Raw genomic sequence first — 27390 nt, forward strand, 5'->3', positions numbered from 1 at the left:
AACCAATGAGAGGACGAGCCTCGTGAGTCAGCACCTGCAGTTAGCGGAAGGCTCTTAAAAGATTGCTTCAAGGCTGGGAATCCAAAACTGATGAAGTAACGTTTGGACAGCATGGAGATAATACAGGCAGGACTTCTCCTCGTGCTCAGCGGACCGTGTAAGTTTTACCAGTCATATCTATCTAACTTGGAGAGCACACAACAAAATTAGGTATTCGTTCGCCATAGAAAGAGACACTTTCTGTAGGTCATTTTGATGTTTGCATGGAGTACATTATTTTTATTATATTTCAGATGAAGTAACGTATTATAATATTTGTTTGTTTACTTCGAATGTCGCGCACAACTATACGAGGGCTATCTGCGCTGGCCGTCCCTAATTTATCAGTGAAAAACTAGAGGGAAGGCAGATAGTCATCACCACTCACGGCCAACTCTTGAGCTACTCTTTTACCAATGAATAGTGGGATTGATCGTACATTATAACGACCCCAAGGCTGAAAGGGCGAACATCTTTGGTAGTACTATTGGAGATACAACGTATTATTACGTATAATGTATTGTTACATATAAAGAGCATTGTTATATATAATGTATTACTACATATAATGTATTATTAGCATAATATATTGTTACATGTAACGTATTATTATATATAATATATTGTTACATGTAACGTATTATTATATATAATGTATTATTACATATAACTTATCTGTATATATAATGTATTATCACATGTAAGGTGTTATTATATATAATGTATTATTTCGTATAAGGTATTATTATATATAATGTATTATTACATGTAAGGTGTTATTATATATAATGTATTATCACATGTAAGGTATTATTATGTATAATGTATTATCACATGTAAGGTATTATTATATATAATGTATTATTACATGTAAGGTATTATTATATATAATGTATTATTACATGTAAGGTATTATTATATATAATGTATTATCACATGTAAGGTATTATTATATATAATGTATTATTACATGTAAGGTATTATTATATATAATGTATTATTACATGTAAGGTGTTATTATATATAATGTATTATTACATGTAAGGTGTTATTTTATATAATGTATTATCACATGTAAGGTATTATTATATATAATGTATTATCACATGTAAGGTATTATTATATATAATGTATTATCACATGTAAGGTGTTATTATATATAATGTATTATTACATGTAAGGTATTATTATATATAATGTATTATTTCGTATAAGGTATTATTATATATAATGTATTATTACGTATAAGCTATTATTATATATAATGTATTATTACGTATAAGGTATTATTATATATAATGTATTATCACATGTAAGGTGTTATTACATATAATGTATTATTACATATACGGTATTATTATATATAATGTATTATTACGTATAAGGTATTATTATATATAATGTATTATTACGTATAAGGTATTATTATATATAATGTATTATTACGTATAAGCTATTATTATATATAATGTATTATTATGTATAAGCTATTATTATATATAATGTATTATTACGTATAAGGTATTATTATATATAATGTATTATCACATGTAAGGTGTTATTATATATAATGTATTGTTTCGTATAAGGTATTATTATATATAATGTATTATTTCGTATAAGGTATTATTATATATAATGTATTATTACATGTAAGGTGTTATTATATATAATGCATTATCACATGTAAGGTGTTATTATATATAATGTATTATTTCATTATAAGGATATTATTATATATATAATGTATTATCAGATGTAAAGATATTATTATATATAATGTATTATCACATGTAAGGTGTTATTATATATAATGTATTATTCATTATAAAGATTATTATTATATATAATGTATTGTTACGTATAAGCTATTATTATATGTAATGTATTATCACATGTAAGGTATTATTATATATAATGTATTATCACATGTAAGGTATTATTATATATAATGTATTATTTCGTATAAGGTATTATTATATATAATGTATTATTACGTATAAGCTATTATTATATATAATGTATTATCACATGTAAGGTGTTATTATATATAATGTATTATCACGTGTAAGGTGTTATTATATATAATGTATTATCACATGTAAGGTATTATTATATATAATGTATTACCACATGTAAAGTGTTATTATATATAATGTATTATTTCGTATAAGGTATTATTATATATAATGTATTATTACATGTAGGGTATTATTATATATAATGTATTATTACATGTAAGGTGTTATTATATATAATGTATTATCACATGTAAGGTGTTATTATATATAATGTATTATTTCATTATAAGGTATTATTATATATATAATGTATTATCACATGTAAGGATATTATTATATATAATGTATTATCACATGTAAGGTGTTATTATATATAATGTATTATTTCATTATAAGGTATTATTATATATAATGTATTATTACGTATAAGCTATTATTATATATAATGTATTATTACGTATAAGGTATTATTATATATAATGTATTATCACATGTAAGGTATTATTATATATAATGTATTATTACATGTAAGGTATTATTATATATAATGTATTATCACATGTAAGGTGTTATTATATATAATGTATTATTTCGTATAAGGTATTATTATATATAATGTATTATTACGTATAAGCTATTATTATATATAATGTATTATTACGTATAAGGTATTATTATATATAATGTATTATCACATGTAAGGTGTTATTATATATAATGTATTATTACATGTAAGGTATTATTATATATAATGTATTATTACATGTAAGGTGTTATTATATATAATGTATTATCACATGTAAGGTGTTATTATATATAATGTATTATTTCGTATAAGGTATTATTATATATAATGTACTATCACATGTAAGGTGTTATTATATATAATGTATTATTACATGTAAGGTATTATTATATATAATGTATTATTACATGTAAGGTGTTATTATATATAATGTATTATCACATGTAAGGTGTTATTATATATATAATGTATTATTTCGTATAATGGGTATTATTATATATAATGTATTATCACATGTAAGGTATTATTTTATATAATGTATTATCACATGTAAGGTGTTATTATATATAATGTATTATTTCGTATAAGGTATTATTATATATAATGTATTATTACGTATAAGCTATTATTATATATAATGTATTATTACGTATAAGCTATTATTATATATAATGTATTATCACATGTAAGGTATTATTATATATAAGGTATTATTACGTATAAGCTATTATTATATGTAATGTATTATCACATGTAAGGTATTATTATATATAATGTATTATCACATGTAAGGTATTATTATATATAATGTATTATTTCGTATAAGGTATTATTATATATAATGTATTATTACGTATAAGCTATTATTATATATAATGTATTATTACGCAGAAGCTATTATTATATATAATGTATTATTACGTATAAGGTATTATTATATATAATGTATTATTACGTATAAGCTATTATTATATATAAGGTATTATTACGTATAAGCTATTATTATATATAATGTATTATTTCGTATAAGGTATTATTATATATAATGTATTATTAGATGTAAGGTGTTATTATATATAATGTATTATTACATGTAAGGTTTTATTATATATAATGTATTATTTCGTATAAGGTATTATTATATATAATGTATTATTACATGTAAGGTGTTATTATATATAATGCATTATCACATGTAAGGTGTTATTATATATAATGTATTATTTCGTATAAGGTATTATTATATATAATGTATTATCAGATGTAAGGTATTATTATATATAATGTATTATCAGATGTAAGGTATTATTATATATAATGTATTATCACATGTAAGGTGTTATTATATATAATGTATTATTTCGTATAAGGTATTATTATATATAATGTATTATTTCGTATAAGGTATTATTATATATAATGTATTATCAGATGTAAGGTATTATTATATATAATGTATTATCACATGTAAAGTGTTATTATATATAATGTATTATTTCGTATAAGGTATTATTATATATAATGTATTATTACATGTAAGGTGTTATTATATAAAATGTATTATCACATGTAAGGTGTTATTATATATAATGTATTATTTCGTATAAGGTATTATTATATATAATGTATTATCACATGTAAGGTGTTATTATATATAATGTATTATTTCGTATAAGGTATTATTATATATAATGTATTATTACGTATAAGCTATTATTATATATAATGTATTATTACGTATAAGGTATTATTATATATAATGTATTATCACATGTAAGGTATTATTATATATAATGAATTATTTCGTATAAGGTATTATTATATATAATGTATTATCACATGTAAGGTGTTATTATATATAATGTATTATTACATGTAAGGTATTATTATATATAATGTATTATTACATGTAAGGTGTTATTATATATAATGTATTATCACATGTAAGGTGTTATTATATATAATGTATTATTTCGTATAAGGTATTATTATATATAATGTATTATCACATGTAAGGTGTTATTATATATAATGTATTATTACATGTAAGGTATTATTATATATAATGTATTATTACATGAAAGGTGCTATTATATATATTGTATTATCACATGTAAGGTGTTATTATATATAATGTATTATTTCGTATAAGGTATTATTATATATAATGTATTATCACATGTAAGGTATTATTTTATATAATGTATTATCACATGTAAGATTGTTATTATATATAATGTATTATTTCGTATAAGGCATTATTATATATAATATATTATTACGTATAAGCTATTATTATATATAATGTATTATTACGTATAAGCTATTATTATATATAATGTATTATCACATGTAAGGTATTATTATATATAATGTATTATTTCGTATAACGGTATTATTATATACAATGTATTATCACATGTAAGGTGTTATTATATATAATGTATTATTACATGTAAGGTGTTATTATATATATAATGTATTATTTCATTATAAAGTATTATTATATATAATGTATTATCACATGTAAGGTGTTATTATATATAATGTATTATTACATGTAAGGTATTATTATATATAATGTATTATCGCATGTAAGGTGTTATTATATATAATGTATTATTTCATTATAAGCATTATTATTATATATAATGTATTATTACGTTTAAGCTATTATTATATATAAAGTATTATTACGTATAAGCTATTATTATATGTAATGTATTATCACATGTAAGGTATTATTATATATAATGTATTATCACATGTAAGGTATTATTATATATAATGTATTATTTCGTATAAGGTATTATTATATATAATGTATTATTACGTATAAGCTATTATTATATATAATGTATTATCACATGTAAGGTGTTATTATATTTAATGTATTATCACATGTAAGGTGTTATTATATACAATGTATTATCACATGTAAGGTATTATTATATATAATGTATTATCACATGTAAAGTGTTATTATATATAATGTATTATTTCATTATAAGGTATTATTATATATAATGTATTATTACATGTAAGGTGTTATTATATATAATGTATTATCACATGTAAGGTGTTATTATATATAATGTATTATTTCGTATAAGGTATTGTTATATATAATGTATTATCACATGTAAGGTATTATTATATATAATGTATTATCACATGTAAGGTGTTATTACATATAATGTATTATTTCGTATAAGGTGTTATTATATATAATGTATTATTACATGTAAGGTATTATTATATATAATGTATTATTACATGTAAGGTGTTATTATATATAATGTATTATCACATGTAAGGTGTTATTATATATAATGTATTATTTCGTATAAGGTATTATTATATATAATGTATTATCACATGTAAGGTATTATTTTATATAATGTATTATCACATGTAAGGTGTTATTATATATAATGTATTATTTCGTATAAGGTATTATTATATATAATGTATTATCACATGTAAGGTATTATTTTATATAATGTATTATCACATGTAAGGTGTTATTATATATAATGTATTATTTCATTATAAGGTATTATTATATATAATGTATTATTACATTATAAGCTATTATTATATATAATGTATTATTACGTATAAGCTATTATTATATATATAATGTATTATCACATGTAAGGTATTATTATATATAAGGTATTATTACGTATAAGCTATTATTATATGTAATGTATTATCACATGTAAGGTATTATTATATATAATGTATTATCACATGTAAGGTATTATTATATATAATGTATTATTTCGTATAAGGTATTATTATATATAATGTATTATTACGTATAAGCTATTATTATATATAATGTATTATTACGCAGAAGCTATTATTATATATAATGTATTATTACGTATAAGGTATTATTATATATAATGTATTATTACGTATAAGCTATTATTATATATAAGGTATTATTACGTATAAGCTATTATTATATATAATGTATTATTTCGTATAAGGTATTATTATATATAATGTATTATTAGATGTAAGGTGTTATTATATATAATGTATTATTACATGTAAGGTTTTATTATATATAATGTATTATTTCGTATAAGGTATTATTATATATAATGTATTATTACATGTAAGGTGTTATTATATATAATGCATTATCACATGTAAGGTGTTATTATATATAATGTATTATTTCGTATAAGGTATTATTATATATAATGTATTATCAGATGTAAGGTATTATTATATATAATGTATTATCAGATGTAAGGTATTATTATATATAATGTATTATCACATGTAAGGTGTTATTATATATAATGTATTATTTCGTATAAGGTATTATTATATATAATGTATTATTTCGTATAAGGTATTATTATATATAATGTATTATCAGATGTAAGGTATTATTATATATAATGTATTATCACATGTAAAGTGTTATTATATATAATGTATTATTTCGTATAAGGTATTATTATATATAATGTATTATTACATGTAAGGTGTTATTATATATAATGTATTATCACATGTAAGGTGTTATTATATATAATGTATTATTTCGTATAAGGTATTATTATATATAATGTATTATCACATGTAAGGTGTTATTATATATAATGTATTATTTCGTATAAGGTATTATTATATATAATGTATTATTACGTATAAGCTATTATTATATATAATGTATTATTACGTATAAGGTATTATTATATATAATGTATTATCACATGTAAGGTATTATTATATATAATGAATTATTTCGTATAAGGTATTATTATATATAATGTATTATCACATGTAAGGTGTTATTATATATAATGTATTATTACATGTAAGGTATTATTATATATAATGTATTATTACATGTAAGGTGTTATTATATATAATGTATTATCACATGTAAGGTGTTATTATATATAATGTATTATTTCGTATAAGGTATTATTATATATAATGTATTATCACATGTAAGGTGTTATTATATATAATGTATTATTACATGTAAGGTATTATTATATATAATGTATTATTACATGAAAGGTGCTATTATATATATTGTATTATCACATGTAAGGTGTTATTATATATAATGTATTATTTCGTATAAGGTATTATTATATATAATGTATTATCACATGTAAGGTATTATTTTATATAATGTATTATCACATGTAAGGTGTTATTATATATAATGTATTATTTCGTATAAGGTATTATTATATATAATATATTATTACGTATAAGCTATTATTATATATAATGTATTATTACGTATAAGCTATTATTATATATAATGTATTATCACATGTAAGGTATTATTATATATAATGTATTATTTCGTATAAGGTATTATTATATACAATGTATTATCACATGTAAGGTGTTATTATATATAATGTATTATTACATGTAAAGATATTATTATATATAATGTATTATTTCGTATATAAAGTATTATTATATATATAATGTATTATCACACGTAAGGTGTTATTATATATAATGTATTATTACATGTAAGGTATTATTATATATAATGTATTATCGCATGTAAGGTGTTATTATATATAATGTATTATTTCGTATAAGGTATTATTATATATAATGTATTATTACGTATAAGCTATTATTATATATAAAGTATTATTACGTATAAGCTATTATTATATGTAATGTATTATCACATGTAAGGTATTATTATATATAATGTATTATCACATGTAAGGTATTATTATATATAATGTATTATTTCGTATAAGGTATTATTATATATAATGTATTATTACGTATAAGCTATTATTATATATAATGTATTATCACATGTAAGGTGTTATTATATTTAATGTATTATCACATGTAAGGTGTTATTATATATAATGTATTATCACATGTAAGGTATTATTATATATAATGTATTATCACATGTAAAGTGTTATTATATATAATGTATTATTTCGTATAAGGTATTATTATATATAATGTATTATTACATGTAAGGTGTTATTATATATAATGTATTATCACATGTAAGGTGTTATTATATATAATGTATTATTTCATTATAAAGTATTATTATATATAATGTATTATCACATGTAAGGTGTTATTATATATAATGTATTATTTCGTATAAGGTATTATTATATATAATGTATTATCACATGTAAGGTGTTATTATATATAATGTATTATTACATGTAAGGTATTATTATATATAATGTATTATTTCGTATAAGGTATTATTATATATAATGTATTATCACATGTAAGGTATTATTATATATAATGTATTATCACATGTAAGGTGTTATTATATATAATGTATTATTTCGTATAAGGTATTATTATATATAATGTATTATTACGTATAAGCTATTATTATATATAATGTATTATCACATGTAAGGTATTATTATATATAATGTATTATTTCATATAAGGTATTATTATATATAATGTATTATCACATGTAAGGTGTTATTATATATAATGTATTATTACTTGTAAGGTATTATTGTATATAATGTATTATTTCGTATAAGGTATTATTATATATAATGTACTATCACATGTAAGGTGTTATTATATATAATGTATTATTTCGTATAAGGTATTATTATATATAATGTATTATCACATGTAAGGTGTTATTATATATAATGTATTATTACGTGTAAGGTATTATTATATATAATGTATTATTACGTATAAGCTATTATTTTATATAATGTATTATTTCGTATAAGGTATTATTATATATAATGTATTATCACATGTAAGGTGTTATTACATATTATGTATTATTACATATACGGTATTATTATATATAATGTATTATTACGTATAAGGTATTATTATGTATAATGTATTATTACGTATAAGCTATTATTATATATAATGTATTATTACGTATAAGCTATTATTATATATAATGTATTATTATGTATAAGTTATTATTATATATAATGTATTATTACGTATAAGGTATTATTATATATAATGTATTATCATATGTAAGGTGTTATTATATATAATGTATTATTTCGTATAAGGTATTATTATATATAATGTATTATTACATGTAAGGTGTTATTATATATAATGTATTATTTCGTATAAGGTATTATTATATATAATGTATTATTACGCATAAGGTATTATTATATATAATGTATTATCACATGTAAGGTGTTATTATATATAATGTATTATCACATGTAAGGTATTATTATATATAATGTATTATCACATGTAAAGTGTTATTATATATAATGTATTATTTCGTATAAGGTATTATTATATATAATGTATTATTACGTATAAGGTATTATTATATATAATGTATTACTACATGTAAGGTATTATTATATATAATGTATTATTACGTATAAGCTATTATTATATATAATATATAAACCAAACTAAGTATTAAAATATAAGAAAGCTTTTCTTGTTACAATGAAACTGCGTTTGTTGAAATATAAGTTAAGTGATCAGCGAGAAAAAAAGCAGAGATATGGCACGTGGAATGCGAGAGATGTTTTCTTTTGTTCTACTGACACTAAAACCAACATCGAATTTTGTTGTTCGAGGCCACGATGTTTGTTAAAACCCAATCTAAAACCGGTTCTAGAACTTAAGTCTTTGGAAGATATGCAGTAGGTCAGGGGTTAGCGTTTGGCATCTTAGTTTTCTCGACGAAAATTCAGTAATTATTTTTGTCCCACTTGGCGATTAGAGTACGTGCCTCAGAACTCCTGGTTGAACATTGAGGTAAGTAACGCCCCTTAGAACAGCGTGAAACTTGAGTGTGGAATAATATACTTAAGTACAAGTTCATTCAGCCAAACCGTATGAGAGTTAATTGGGGATGTTTCAGAGGTCCGGTGACCGCTCGAACCTTGAAGGTCTTGAATTTCTCTGAAGTAAAAATGATGTATAATGTGAAAGTGGGCTGTTATACTCTTAGGTTCTACTTAACCAACAACGATTAAACATTAATTAACGACCGAATAAAACAAACCACATCACAATCCAAACATAAGATAGAGAAAACTCAATAATCTAAAATTAGTTATGGCAATCAGAAGCAGTGTTACTAAAACTAGTACTGGAATTAACACCACAAAAATAATAAACTTTAATGAAATTAGAGAGAGCATCCAACAGTGAATAATTTATCTGGTGATAATAATGATTAATCAATGTCGAGAAAGTTAAATCACATTAGAGCTATTTTTGTATATACATTTTGAAATAAACGGTACTTCAGGTGTTTTTGATTTTAAAATAAAACTACCACAGGTAAGGTCATTTACCTCATACATATGTGACACACATTTATAGCTTCAGTTCAAAGGTGACTTTATTCTAATGACCCAAGATATGTCAGACCACCTAACTAGTTTTATTGCTGTCTTTCAAGGCATTGCATAGAACACTGACTTAAGAAAACACCAGGTGACTAGGTTAAAACATCAATACCAGATAAGTGAATTCAAACCCTTATACCAAATAACTGTATTTAAACCTCAAAACCAGATAACTGGATTCAAATTTCAATGCCAAATAATAGCATTCAGACCTTAATATCAGAAAACTAGATTCAAGACCCAAAACTAGATAACTGGATTCAAATCTCAGTTTAAAAAAAAAAAGGTAAAAATGTTTATTTTCACTCATGATTTACAATAAGAGTAACATTTCGATTCAAAATTAACAAATCTGGAGCCTGTAGTTTTGTTTTATCTTCCAATAACAAAGACGTTTGTTTGTTTTGTTTGTTTTTTGGAATTTCGCACAAAGCTACTCTGAGGGCTATCTGTGCTAGCCGTCCCTAATTTAGCAGTGTAAGACTAGAGGGAAGGCAGCTAGTCATCACCACCCACCGCCATATAACAAAGACATTTCTCATTTTTGAGTGTATTACTATTATACTCCAGAAACTAACACTGCTATATTTTGGGATATTTCCTCTAACTAGATTTAAATGTTTCTTTCTCAAGATGTAGGAACAAGTTTCAAACGAAGGAGGGAAAATAATGAAAAGGTTATCTTTGTATATTTATTTATAATCTTTAGGTTAACAGCATTCAGTAAAAAGTTGTATTTCAAGTAAGTAAACCATGTCAGTCTTTCTGAATAACATTCACTAGGTTATCTATAATGTCGTATAACTTGATATATCAGTAGAACGTGCTGAAAATATATAAGGAGTTGACTTTCATTACGTGATGTGAAGAATTTTAATCCAAACATGAATAACTCTATAAAAAACTTTCTTTATAACCTTGTCACTAGGATGCATTAATAACTTTGTCTGTTGTCCTCACTAGCATGTAATAATAACTTCACAACACTACCTTTGTTTGTTCTTCTCACTAGTATGTATTAATAACTTTATAACAGTAACTTTGTCTGTTTTTCTCACTAGGATGTATTAATAACTTTACAAAATTAACTTTGTCTGTTCTTCTCACTAGGATGTATTAATAACTTTATAACAGTAACTTTGTCTGTTCTTCTCACTAGGATGTATTAATAACTTTATAACAGTAACTTTGTCTGTTCTTCTCACCAGGATGTATTAATAACTTTATAACAGTGACTTTGTCTGTTCTTCTCAATAGGATGTATTAATAACTTTACAAAATTAATTTTGTCTGTTCTTCTCACTAGGATGTATTAATAACTATATAACAGTAACTTTGTCTGTTCTTCTCACTAGGATGTATTAATAACTTTATAACAGTAACTTTGTTTGTTCTTCTCACTAGGATGTATTAATAACTTTATAACAGTAACTTTATTTGTTCTTCTCACTAGGATGTATTAATAACTTTATAATAGTAACTTTGTCTGTTCTTCTCACTGGGATGTATTAATAACTTTATAACAGTAACTTTGACTGTTCTTCTCACTAGGATGTATTAATAACTTTATAACAGTAACTTTGTTCTTCTCACTAGGATGTATTAATAACTTTATAAGAGTAACTTTGTCTGTTCTTCTCACTAGGATGTATTAATAACTTTATAACAGTACCTTTGTTTGTTCTTCTCACTAGGATGTATTAATAACTTTACAAAATTAACTTTGTCTGTTCTTCTCACTAGGATGTATTAATAACTATATAACAGTAACTGTGTCTGTTCTTCTCACTAGGATGTATTAATAACTTTATAACAGTAACTTTGTCTGTTCTTCTCACTAGGATGTATTAATAATTTTACAAAATTAACTTTGTCTGTTCTTCTCACAAGGATGTATTAATAACTTTATAACAGTAACTTTGTCTGTTCTTCTCACTAGGATGTATTAATAACTTTATAACAGTAACTTTGTCTGTTCTTCTCACAAGGATGTATTAATAACTTTATAACAGTAACTTTGTCTGTTCTTCTCACTAGGATGTATTAATAACTTTATAACAGTAACTTTGTCTGTTCTTCTCACAAGGATGTATTAATAACTTTATAACAGTAACTTTGTCTGTTCTTCTCACAAGGATGTATTAATAACATTATAACAGTAACTTTGTCTGTTCTTCTCACATGGATGTATTAATAACTTTATAACAGTAACTTTGTCTGTTCTTCTCACTAGGATGTATTAATAACTTTATAATAGTAACTTTGTCCGTTTTTCTCACTAGGATGTATTAATAACTTTATAACAGTAACTTTGTCTGTTCTTCTCACAAGGATGTATTAATAACTTTATAACAGTAACTTTGTCTGTTCTTCTCACTAGGATGTATTAATAATTTTACAAAATTAACTTTGTCTGTTCTTCTCACAAGGATGTATTAATAACTTTATAACAGTAACTTTGTCTGTTCTTCTCACAAGGATGTATTAATAACTTTATAACAGTAACTTTGTCTGTTCTTCTCACAAGGATGTATTAATAACTTTATAACAGTAACTTTGTCTGTTCTTCTCACAAGGATGTATTAATAACTTTATAACAGTAACTTTGTCTGTTCTTCTCACTAGGATGTATTAATAACTTTATAACAGTAACTTTGTCTGTTCTTCTCACTAGGATGTATTAATAACTTTATAACAGTAACTTTGTCTGTTCTTCTCACAAGGATGTATTAATAATTTTATAACAGTAACTTTGTCTGTTCTTCTCACTAGGATGTATTAATAACTTTATAACAGTAACTTTGTCTGTTCTTCTCACTAGGATGTATTAATAACTTTATAACAGTAACTTTGTCTGTTCTTCTCACAAGGATGTATTAATAACTTTATAACAGTAACTTTGTCTGTTCTTCTCACTAGGATGTATTAATAACTTTATAACAGTAACTTTGTCTGTTCTTCTCACTAGGATGTATTAATAACTTTATAACAGTAACTTTGTCTGTTCTTTTCACTAGGATGTATTAATAACTTTATAACAGTAACTTTGTCTGTTCTTCTCACTAGGATGTATTAATAACTTTATAACAGTAACTTTGTCTGTTCTTCTCACTAGGATGTATTAATAACTTTATAACAGTAACTTTGTCTGTTCTTCTCACTAGGATGTATTAATAATTTTACAACAGTAACTTTGTCTGTTCTTCTCACTAGGATGTATTAATAACTTTATAACAGTAACTTTGTCTGTTCTTCTCACTAGGATGTATTAATAACTTTATAACAGTAACTTTGTCTGTTCTTCTCACTAGGATGTATTAATAACTTTATAACAGTAACTTTGTCTGTTCTTCTCACTAGGATGTATTAATAATTTTACAACAGTAACTTTGTCTGTTCTTCTCACTAGGATGTATTAATAACTTTATAACAGTAACTTTGTCTGTTCTTCTCACTGGGATGTATTAATAACTTTATAACAGTAACTTTGTCTGTTCTTCTCACTAGAATGTATTAATAACTTTATAACAGTAACTTTGTCTGTTCTTCTCAGTAGGATGTATTAGTAACTTTATAACAGTAACTTTGTCTGTTCTTCTCACTAGGATGTATTAATAACTTTATAACAGTGATTTCATTTAATGTTGTCCATAGGATGTATTAATAATTTTATGGTATTCACACCTCCTACTATGTTGTTAGTGGGATATAGTAATATCTTTATCACAGTCACTCCTCCTGTAATGTTGTCACTATTGTGTATGAATAACTCTATAGCAGTCATGTCCCATTATATTTTTACCAGTGTTTACTATTAACCTTATTAGGGTCTCTTTCTTTAATTCTGTCTTTGTGATGTAATTATCACTTAACATTTGTTACCTTTTCATAAACACAGCGTGAAATATCCGATAAAAATGAAACGTGAGACAATAACTTCATTGAAAACAAGCTTTATGGTGTTTGTTGCGTATGGTCTATTTTAACTTAAATTATGTGAGAAAAATAGAGTTGGCAAGTGAAAACAATGAGTCCGACCAAAATAAAGTTACTTTTAATTTAACATAAAAGTTATATGTTTTTTAGTCACAAATAGTATTGTAATATTTAACATGTGAGTGAGACAAGATATTTATTGAACCTGTGTCAAGTATCAAAACATGCAGCAGTACTTTCTTGTTATATTATTATAATAATTCCATGCCATAGTACTAAGAGCTGGACTTTTGTTTTTAGGTCTCGGACAGTTATCGAGAGATTTCTCTTGCCCTCAAGATTATGGACTTTTTCCTCATGGAGAGTACTGTGATTACTATTACGAGTGCATAGATGGCGTGGCGACCACAAGGCTCTGTCCTAACGGCTTAGTTTTCAGCGGCAGACGCCGAGGTGTTCTTAAGAACTGTGATTATCCAATAAATGTCGGTTGTCCAGACGGAAATCGCGTAATGGGGCGTAAGTGTTTTTTATACAAGAAAGTGTGGAAAAGAAACGCAGCGAGCTGTAACATCCGGGGAAAAACAATTATTGGATACATATTTAAAATGTTCTTTAAGTTGATTTAGCAATAAACCATTAAATACATTTATTTAATTCATATCAGTATTTTGTATCTCAGAATGGCTGCTATGGGTATTAACACTTACTGATAAGGAGAGAACAACGTTTCGACCTGCCTGGGTCATTTTTAGGTTAAGAAAGAGAGAGTTTACAAGTGACCGTTGCCAGACACTTTTCTTAAGGACAAGAGTATAAACGGGTACGGGATTGTAGGGGGTGTTGCAGGTGGATGCTATGTTATTAATTAGTATAGGTATAAAGGTATTCCTTATATAGGTTTAACTTTGGGTTAGTTGCAGTGAAAGTACGAGGGCTGTTCAAAAAATACGCGGACTGACGTCATAAAACAAAGTGTACTTTATTTAGAAGTTACAGGTCTGGGACCCCTTCAAAGTACTCTCCTCTTCAACGCACACACTTATCCCAACGGTGTTTCTACACTTGTTGAAACAGTCCTGGTACGCTTCTTTTGTAATGTCCTCCAGCTCCTTCGTCACATTTGCCTTAATCTCGGGAATCATCTCAAATCTTCTTCCATTTAAGGGTCTTTTGAGTTTGGGGAACAAGAAAAAATTGCAAGGAGCAAGGTCAGGTGAGTGGGGGGTGGGGAAGAACAGTGATTGAGTGTTTGGCCAAAAACTCACGAGTTCTGAGGCACAAATTTCGCAGCAACGCGGTGCATCTTCAATTTTTCGGTCAAAATTTCGTAACAAGATCCAACTGATATCCCACACTCTTCAGCAAGCTCCCTGACAGTCAGACGTCGATTTGCCCGCACCAGGGTGTTGATGTTGTCGACGTGTGGGTCGTCAGTTGACGTGGAAGGACGTCCAGGACGCTCATCATCTTCAATGGACTGTCGACCATCCTTAAAACGTTCATGCCACTTGAAACATGCCGTACGATTCATAGCAACATCACCGTAAGCCGTGTTAAGCATAGCAAAGTTTCAGTCGCAGATTTTCCAAGTTTAACACAAAATTTCACAGCAAGTCGTTGCTCCTTCAGGTCATTCATTCTGAAATCCGCCAAACGAAAAAATCGCACTTCACTTAAAACCGCGTAGCTAATACACAAATGAAGATATCTGCAATCGGGAAATGGCGTCGTAATCAGCTGATCTGTGCAAACCTAGCGACACCAAGCGGATTCTGCTGGAACCAACTGGAGCCGCGCAATTCAAACAGTCCGCGTATTTTTTTTAACAGACCTCGTATGGCTTTGATTTTGCGTTTGTTTATATTTGTTTCCCTACTCAGTATCATAAAGTTTTTTATGGTTATGTTGTCTTTATTTGATTTGCAGTGTTCAAAAACGTGTGGTGTTTTGTGTTCTTTGAATCTAGTTTCTTTTTTTTTTTTGCTTGTTTCTCGAATATAGTATTTTGTGATATTAGGATTTACTGAGTAAACCAAACATTTGTTTTGTTCTGCTGAAAATGTATTCCAAAATCACTCTGTTGTCTGCTAAATGTCATGATCACATGATAAAAAATATATACAGTAAAACCTGTCTAAGGTGGAATCGCACGGGACCGAGTAAAATTTCCGGATTAGACATAGCGAACGTGCATTTCCTTAATTATATATAATTTTTGAACGGAACATTATACTTGCTTGACTCACGGGAAGTAAGACGTTTTTGAATAAAGTTAGTATACTGTTTATGCTATATTTATTAGAATAAGAACAAAACACACATTCAAAATATACATAAGTGCACAAAATCTTAATCGAATTTATTCGAAGAAGTGTCCAGTTTCAACTGTTTCGTTTTTTTAATGGGATTTCTCATGTGGTTAAAAGAGAACACCAATTCTACAGTCTTTTCATGAAGTTCATTTCCCCCTTCATTTTTACATACAGTTTGATAGAGTTAATATAACTTAACACTTGTGATGAAGTAGGAATTTCTATTTCCTCACTATCTTTTCCATTTTGTTCATCTTCTGAATCTCTCACACTGTTACCATCTTGAGATTCTATTATAGATTTTAAATCAATTTCATCAGTTTCTGTTAAAACATTCTTGTCAACGTTCACAAAAACTTTCTGCATTCACAGAATCATCAGCATCAATCTCTTCAATCAGAGTTTGGATTTCACTAGAATCGTCATAACAAACAACTTCTGCACAATCTCTTCCATTATCAAGAATAAATCCACAGTTTCGAAAGCACTTTATTACGCATTCATCTTTTGCGCATTTGATTGAATGACTTAAAAATGCAATTGCATCTAACACGTCAGTTTTTATGGTCATTTCATATGTTCTCTTACAGTCGTCCATGTTTGCAATAATATGCTAAAACGCCAGTTTTCTGTATTTTAATTTTATACACTGTATAATTCCATTATTTAGTGGCTGTAGAACTGATGTTGTACATGGAAGTAGAAAGATTACACGAACATTTGAATGTTGAACTTTTGAGTGACAAGTTGCATTATCTAGGGAAATTCCTATTTACTTGTTCCATTCTTTTGTCTAATTTTTTCCAAAATTCCTCAAATAAAGCACTTGTCATCCATGCTTTATTATTCGTTTTCCATTCCACAGGAAGTTGATTCTTCCTTAACTTCTTGAAACAGGACGAATTTCACTTTTACCTTTTACCCATGGTTTCTTTAGTTTACCGGACCAGCATGGCCAGGTGGTTAAGGCACTCGACTCGTAATCCCAGGGTCGCGGGTTTGAATCCCCCTCGCACCAAACGTGCTCGCCCTTTCAAGTCTAGGGGTGTTATAATGTGCATATCAATCCCACTATTCGTTGGTAAAATGCAAAATTATGGACGGCTAGCGCAAATAGCCCTCGTGTAGCTTTGCGCGAAATTCAAAACAAACCTTCAGTTTTCCATAAGCAAATGCGACTCAAAGTACAGTCAATCGTTCTTTCGAACAGCGACCTCCGGAATAATGACAGCAGAAAAAATAACAGAATATATTTAAACAATACTTACTGTAACAAGATGTTCGATAATTTATTATTATTTAAATAAATTAATAATGAAATAAAAATTTATTGATATTTAATCAAAAACATTTTTCCGCCTTCCTCAGGTTCTAATCGTACTTGTTGATAGATGTAGTAGGTGGAAGACAGTTTTCCTTCCGCGTTACGCAGGGATTGATTGTACAGTACTTATGCAGTTTCCTTCTTAGACAGGTTTTGCTCTATATATGAGTGTGTTCAGTGGAATACCTTTTGTAACGTAAATGCTTTAGTGTGTGAAATAGTAGTGTTTTAATCACTATTATGGGCTATATTTGTGAGTTCGTTTAGTTTTTTTCCCTCAAATTATGACGAAAAGATTACGCAGTGGCCTAAGATATTCTTTGATTAACTACTTCCGTTATAGCAGACCAGTGTCATTGATTTCATAGCGTATCGGCGTTGCTTGGAAGAATGAAACAAATAAACAAAGTAGGCCTAACATAGTACTAGTAGATTGTTTGGTTTAAACGCAAAATTCTTAACTCGTCAGTAATAGCTTAACATACTTCAGGTATTTCAATAACATGTAACTGAACCAACACAATTATTTTAAGTGTTTCGATAAATGTGACTATACCGTCACAATTAATTATTTATTAGTGATGTGTACAGAACTCTTCATATAAACCAATAGAGTGGCTTTTGTATCCCTGTTGCCCTAATGAGCTCTGGTATTTAACAAAATGCTTCGTTGGCACTGAATATAACTGACATAGTGTAGTTGAAATATTAACGCATTCTTCTTTTATTTTAGTTCATAAGACCACGATCGTTTCGAATGAAACCAATTTAAATTTGTATTTATTTAGACTAACCAATAGACAAAGACTCAGTGTGTATAAAAATACAGTAATTATGATTTTATTTTTCTGCTGCTTATTAACAAATAGAAAGAAACATAAAATAAATTACCATAATGAAAGTCCGTAAAAATTTCAATGATTAGGCTTCATCTTTTTTATATAATGAGAGGTTTGAATATTAGATTAATAATTTAGTTTTGGTATTAAGTAATTCTTCCACAAAGTAATATTTTGTACTTTAATAACGACACATAAAAAAATTTTTTTATTCTGCTTAATTAAAATATTGTTTCTTTACGTTTATAACAAGGAAATAACTCTCAATGTATTCCAGAATCTCCTATTTCAAGAGGACACTGTAAGTGGTTATGGGGTCGATTTTCTCACAATACTAGCTGCACGCGCTTCTGGGAGTGCTGGAACGGAACAGCGACATCTCACAGGTGTCCTTTCTCACTGTTGTACAACAATGAACTTGAAGCATGTGATTGGCCTTCTAATGTAGAAGGTTGCCAAAAGCATCGTGAGTATCAAAATAACTGTAAAAAACTAAAAACCTTTAGCCTTACATTCCAGAAAGATGAAAGTTGGCTCATCACCAAATCCACAGCTTGCTGAACAACTTCTGCCTTCACACGAACTAAGTTCCCACCCCTCCATGATTGTACTACTAATTTCATAGTTGGTTATCAATATATATATATAAACCCGTGGAATGCCACAGTTATTTATAAGTGCTTACTGGCATATCGTAAACTTCATTATTTGATTGACATGTAGAATGAAAGTAATGCTAAATAATAACATGCAGATATTCTGTCGTTATAATATTTTATCATCTGACCTAGAACAACCTTAAACTTCGTTTATATATATATATATATATATATATAAATATTTGATAATGATACCTACTCTGGATGGGCAGAGAAATTAAATGCATGTTCTGTCGCTGTTTGATCTGGGAAGGAGCAAATTCCATAATTTATGGCACGTAATTGTCTGAATATATGGAAAGTGTTTGTTTATTCTATTAAAGTCATGATTAGCCATTAGTTTTCCATTTAAAAGCTTACCTTCTCGCATGCTTCAAGATGTAAAACGTGTACTCTACAGTTAGATTAAATATTTATTTATTATAATCGACATAGAACGAAAAATCATTCAATCTCAAACTACATTCTTGGTCATCGCTTCATCAGGCATCTCTCGCCATGGTCCAGTTTGTTAAGTAAGGTTTGTCTAAATAACTGTCTTGGGTTTCGGGTAACACCCAATACTATCAAGTCAGGGGCATCAGAGATAAGGAATCAACGGGTTTTTAAATAGTAGAACCTGTTTTTTCTTATACTACACAGAATCAAATAGATAATGAAATAATTTTTCTTGGTTGTTTGTTCACTTGTGATGCGACCCACCAGTCATCACATGGTCTCCTCCAAGATTAGGCTGTAGACTCGCCACTGCGTGCTGTCAGGACTGTTCAACATTGAAACCTAGAAACTTTCCATGAGGAAAGAGTAGATGGTATTGATTTATCTAGATCCTTGGTGGAAAACGTTTTCATACAACTTATCACCACAAAGGCTTGAAAGATCGGTTTTCACAAATAAGTATCAACCTCTGCCCAGTACATATTTCAGAACAAAAGTTAAAGTGATTCTCAGAGCTTGAACAATTATGAGTGTCTTTTCAACACAGGAATGGCTGCACATAGTTGTATATTAATATTCATTATAAGTTTTTTTTCTAGGCGTATGGTTTTGTACTTCTCATATCAACATATTTTCACTATCAACATTCAATACTATTACTTTTATGAAGTCAAACATGAATGATGTTATCAGAGCAATATTATTCAATATAACTGTTCTGGGGACAGTTTAGTTTTTGTATATGCTTGACAGGATATTAAATCTAATTCTGAAACCTTTCAAATTTGGACATGCTGTATGAAACCTGCTAGTAAAGTACTGCCGGTATTCTGATGAAGTCTCATACAAGGTAACAAAAAGCTCAAGGGCTGAGCAGAAAGAAAGGTTATATAAAATTCTCATGATCTCCTCATCTGTTATGCAGACTGAAGAATGGTACTTGTCCATCAACCTCATGACATTACAAAGATTGATCAATGGTACTTGTCCATCAAACTCATGACATTACAAAGATTGATCAATGGTACTTGTCCATCAACCTCATGACATTACAAAGATTGATCAATGGTATTTGTCCATCAACCTCATGACATTACAAAGATTGATTAATGGTACTTGTCCTCTTAACGTACAATGTTATACAGACTGAAGAATGATACAGGGCCATCAGTCAACCTCACAACATTACATATACAGATGAATGGCACTACTCCATTATCCTTGCAATATTACACAAACTGAGAAATGGTACTCTTCCATCAGAAGTACCTTTCAGGAAAATGGCTGTACTGAGGACTGTTTCTTCATTTTGAAAGTACAACTCGTTCAAATAAATTCATTCAGTCAGGCCTATCTTGGTAAAAGTTATTTGCTTAAAAGATCATTTTTATCATCCTATTTTACACAATGTTTAATAGGTCGACACAAAACTTCATTTTACAGTTTCCTCCTCAGGTTAAGAACTAGTAGTCTTCTATTAACATTTCCCTCATTAAATTTTACAGTTTCCTCCTCAGGTTAAGAACTAGTAGTCTTCTATTAACATTTCCCTCATTAAATTTTACAGTTTCCTCCTCAGGTTAAGAACTAGTAGTCTTCTATTAACATTTCCCTCATTAAATTTTACAGTTTCCTCCTCAGGTTAAGAAATAGTAATCTTCTATTAACATTTTCCTCATTAAATTTTAGTTTCCTCCTCAGGTTAAGAACTAGTAATCTTCTATTAACATTTCCCTCATTAAATTTTACAGTTTCCTCGTCAGGTTAAGAACTAGTAATCTTCTATTAACATTTCCCTCATTAAATTTTACTGTTTCCTTGTCAGGTTAAGAACTAGTCGTGTTCTATTAACAATTTCCTCATTAAATTTTACAGTTTCCTCCTCAGGTTAAGAACTAGTAATCTTCTATTAACATTTTCCTCATTTAATTTTACAGTTTCCTCCTCAGGTTAAGAACTAGTAGTCTTCTATTAACATTTCCCTCATTAAATTTTACAGTTTCCTCCTCAGGTTAAGAAATAGTAGTCTTCTATTAACATTTCCCTCATTAAATGTTAGTTTCCTCGTCAGGTTAAGAACTAGTAGTCTTCTATTAACATTTTCCTCATTTAATTTTACAGTTTCCTCCTCAGGTTAAGAACTAGTCATGTTCTATTAACATTTTCCTCATTAAATTTTACAGTTTCCTCCTCAGGTTAAGAACTAGTAGTCTTCTATTAACATTTCCCTCATTAAATTTTACAGTTTCCTCCTCAGGTTAAGAACTAGTAGTCTTCTATTAACATTTTCCTCATTAAATTTTACAGTTTCCTCCTCAGGTTAAGAACTAGTAGTCTTCTATTAACATTTCCCTCATTAAATTTTACAGTTTCCTCCTCAGGTTAAGAACTAGTAGTCTTCTATTAACATTTCCCTCATTAAATTTTACAGTTTCCTCCTCAGGTTAAGATTTAGTAGTCTTCTATTAACATTTTCCTCATTAAATTTTACAGTTTCCTCCTCAGGTTAAGAACTAGTAATCTTCTATTAACATTTCCCTCATTAAAATTTACAGTTTCCTCCTCAGGTTAAGAACTAGTAGTCTTCTATTAATATTTCACTCATTAAACTAATAATTAGTTATTTCCCTATTATGTTATTGGAAAGTGATAATCTTATGGTTTCCTTCCTTCAAGTAAGGATTAATCATTTCCTTGTTATGTTGTTTCAAAAAACATCTTTTACCTCGTTCTGGTAAATTTTGAATTCTGATTAATGTATGTTCAAATAAAACCTGTGTAAAACAAATCAGTCAACAATATATACAATATAAAGTACTAAGCAGGAGGAAGAAACCTTAGATTATAATATAAATAAAATGTAATTCTGTATGCTTCCAGCTATATGTAGGAAAGTACCTGATGGACGGATACCGATATCTTCTAGCTGTTTCATCTACTGGTACTGTAATAAAGGCTATCCACAACTACAACGTTGTCCCGCTGGCCTTGCTTTCTACAGTGAAACTCTGTCTTGTGAACTTGCTCAGAATGTTCCTGGTTGGTAAGGTCTCACAGACAGTTTATTTATAAAACATTAACTGTTATCAGTGTGTTCCCAGCTGGTAAGTAGGTCCTGTAGACAGTTTAATTATAAAATATTAACTACAACCAGTATGTTCCTGGTTGGTAAGTAGGTCCTGTAGACAGTTTAATTATAAAATATTAACTACAACCAGTATGTTCCTGGTTGGTAAGTAGGTCCTGTAGACAGTTTAATTATAAAATATTAACTACAACCAGTATGTTCCCAGCTGGTAAGTAGGTCCTGTAGACAGTTTAATTATAAAATATTAACTACAACCAGTATGTTCCCAGCTGGTAAGTAGGTCCTGTAGACAGTTTAGTTATAAAACATTAACTGTAACCTCTATTCTCCCAGCTGTTAAGTTACGTAGGTACTGTACAGAGTTTAGTTATAATACATTAACTGTAACCACTATGTTCCAAGCTGTTAAGGTATTTAGAATACATAGAATTCAGTTATGTCAGTCTAGCAAACAGTGTTTCTTTTACTATGATCTTTTTTTTATCATAATAAAATAACCACGAAACCTAAATAGTTATAAGGGGTGAAATAATATTGATTCTAAACTTCAGCACACGCTCATCAGCTTTCTTGAAATGTAACTATTTTATAGTGAACCAAGTACAACAACTCCAGCTCCTCAGGAAGATGAGAACATTAGAGGGCTGAACTACATTCAGCCCGACCCACAACCCCAGTCGTATCATCAACCAGGTCTTGTATCCATTGATGAGCAACCAAACACTGAAGATTTCTGAAGGAAGTCTGAGCCCAAACTTGGCTTTTACTTGACATATCTTTCTTTGGATGTTATATTGCTGTTTAGGTTATCACTCATACCTGTTTATTTTCTTATGTAGTTTATCCCTCATGCCTGTTTGTTTTCATATGTAGTTTATCCCTCATAGCTGTTTGTTTTCTTATGTAGTTTATCCCTCATAGCTGTTTGTTTTCTTATGTAGTTTATCCCTCATACTTGTTTATTGTCTTATGTAGTTTATCCCTCGTGCCTGTTTTTCTTATGTAGTGTATCTCTCGTGCCTGTTTGTTTTCTTATGTAGTTTATCCCTTATACCTGTTTGTTTTCTTATGTAGTTTATCCCTTATACCTGTTTGTTTTCTTATGTAGTTTATCCCTTATACCTGTTTGTTTTCTTATGCAGTTTATCCCTTATACCTGTTTATTTTCTTATGTAGTTTATCCCTTATACCTGTTTATTTTCTTATGTAGTTTATTCCTCGTGCCTGTTTATTGTCTTATGTAGTTTATCCCTCGTGCCTGTTTATTGTCTTATGTAGTTTATCCCTCGTGCCTGTTTATTTTATGTAGTTTATCCCACATGCCTGTTTATTTTATGTAGTTTACCCCTTATACCTGTTTATTTTCTTATGTAGTTTACCCCTTATACCTGTTTATGTACTTATCACTGACAGCTGTAAACAAAGAAATATGTTACAGTGTTAATTTGTTATAATTTTCTTTAGTAGGGCTGTTTGGTTTCTTTGTTCATTATACATTTATAAAGGAAATTATAATGAAGTATTACCGTGTGTGTTACATATCAAATGGTGATTAGCTGTTATCAACTTTAAAGTTCGTAAAATATTAATTGTACATTTTTAATATATTATTTTTGAAATAAGAAAATCAAAAAATTATACGACACTGGGAAAAACTGTAAAGCTTAATTTCACTACAGAATATTTTTATACATGAACATCAAATCATTCTCTTTGTGTAGCCATTTTGGTTCCCGAAATAACTTTACATACTTACAATGCTAAACTATGGGGCTTCATTCCCTGCAGGGAACATAGCATCTATACAAACATGGAGTTATTTCTAGTGGAATAAGTGTTTAATGTGTAACACCAAAACTTGCTTATCAATAAACTTATGAGAAAAATCCCTTAGTAAAAGCTAAGTCTTTCCATCAACTCATAAGGATACTTCATGAGTAAAACCTAAGTCTTTCCATCAACTCATAAGGATACTTCATGAGTAAAACCTAAATCATTCCATCAACTTGTAAGGATACTTCATGAGTAAAACCTAAATCATTCCATCAACTTGTAAGGATACTTCATAAGTAAAACCTAAATCATTCCATCAACTCACAAGGATAATTCCTTAGTAAAAGCTAAGTCTTTCCATCAACTCATAAGGATACTTCATGAGTAAAACCTAAATCATTCCATCAACTCACAAGAAGAATCCATAAGTAAAAGCTGAGTCTTTCCATCAACTTGTAAGGATACTTCATAAGTAAAACCTAAATCATTCCATCAACTTACAAGGATAATCCATAAGTAAAACCTAAATCATTCCATCAACTCACAAGGATAATCCATAAGTAAAAGCTGAGTCTTTCCATCAACTCACAAGAAGAATCCATAAGTAACAGCTTAGTTTTCATCAACTCATCAGGAGAATTCATAAGTAACAGCTTAGTTTTCATCAACTCATCGGGAGAATCCATAAGTAACAGCTTAGTTTTCATCAACTCATCAGGAGAATTCATAAGTAACAGCTTAGTTTTCATCAACTCATCAGGAGAATCCATAAGTAAAAGCTAAGTCTTTCCATCAACTCACAAAGAGAATCCATAAGGAAAAGCTAAATCTTTCCATCAACTCACAAATAGAATCCATTAGGAAAAGCTAAATCTTTCCATCAACTCACAAAGAGAATCCATTAGGAAAAGCTAAATCTTTCCATCAACTCATCAGGAGAATCCATAAGTAAAAGCTAAGTCTTTCCATCAACTCACAAAGAGAATCCATAAGTAAAAGCTATATCTTTCCATCAACTCATAAGAGGATCTATAAGTTTAAGGTACATCTTTCCATCAACTCTCAAGGAGAATCCATAAGTACAATCTTAGTCTTTCTATCAACTCATAAGGAGAATCCATAAGTAATAGTTAAATCTTTCCATCAAGACATAAGAAGATTCATACATAAAAGCTAAATCTTTCCATCAACTCCTAAGGAGAATCCATTAGTAAAATATAAAATTTTTCCATCAGTGCATAGGGAGAATCCGTAAGTAAAAGCTAAGTCTTTCTATCAACTTATAAGTAGAAAACCTAAGCAAACTCAGAACGTCCCGATCAACTAAACAAATGACATTTGTAATCACATTTCTCTGTTGCAAGTCGTCTTTTAATGTCAGTATTAATAATGTAATATCAGCGAGCCGTGTTATTTTCATAAATATTAAAAACTATTATAAGTGAATGTAATTAGAAAATATTTCTGATTACAAATTTGAGTTCATATACTTGAAGATATGCCAATAGGAACAAAAATATAGCTTTTGTAGAAGTGAAATCTCTCAGACTTCGATTAGTACAAAATAAAATTTGATTCACTAAATAATATATTTTTTCACCTTAACTGTGTTCAAAAGTTTTTCGAGAAGTCTTCCCTATATTTATACAGAAAGAATACAAGCAAATAAAATTAATTCTCTACTGCGTTTTCTTTTCTTTGTTATTGTAGTTAAGAAATTACCGAATATAAAATTAAAGATACAGAGTCTCGTGGGCTTCGCTGGACTACAATAAAATATCATTAACGAAGGTAACTAATAAATATGTGGGTAATTTCACTGTGTAGTGTTTAGACGATAAAGTTAAAAGATTATTTTGTACAGTTGAAACACTGATTAAATGAGTACCAAGAAACCTTTTACAAATACATAAAGCAGATTATATATATATATATATATAAGATAGAAACAAAAGGTTAACAGTTGTTAATAGTTTTGCTGACTTCCTACACCCCTTTGGTAAATAATTCTGTTGAGATTGTTAGGCCTAACATAGTTGTTTTAA

The 27390-nt window shown here is 27.4% G+C and overlaps 1 protein-coding gene and 1 long non-coding RNA gene across 2 annotated transcripts; one reads left to right on the forward strand and one right to left on the reverse strand.

The window, feature by feature from the left end:
• LOC143230120 (protein obstructor-E-like) lies at positions 1-25094 on the forward strand. The gene is made up of 5 exons (XM_076463176.1): positions 1-157; positions 15210-15428; positions 19665-19853; positions 23365-23527; positions 24165-25094. Exons 1-5 carry the CDS (start codon positions 112-114, stop codon positions 24307-24309), a joined length of 762 nt encoding a protein of 253 aa, XP_076319291.1. The 5' UTR covers positions 1-111; the 3' UTR covers positions 24310-25094.
• Positions 24778-25597, reverse strand: LOC143230121 (uncharacterized). Its single transcript, XR_013016247.1, has 2 exons — positions 24961-25597; positions 24778-24926 (listed from the first exon to the last, which is right to left on the reverse strand). It is a non-coding gene; the product is annotated as an uncharacterized LOC143230121 (long non-coding RNA).
• Between the last annotated feature and the right edge of the window lie 1793 nt (positions 25598-27390).

This window comes from Tachypleus tridentatus, chromosome 10 (genome assembly GCF_004210375.1).
Source record: "Tachypleus tridentatus isolate NWPU-2018 chromosome 10, ASM421037v1, whole genome shotgun sequence".
Taxonomy (NCBI): Eukaryota; Metazoa; Arthropoda; class Merostomata; order Xiphosura; family Limulidae; genus Tachypleus; species Tachypleus tridentatus.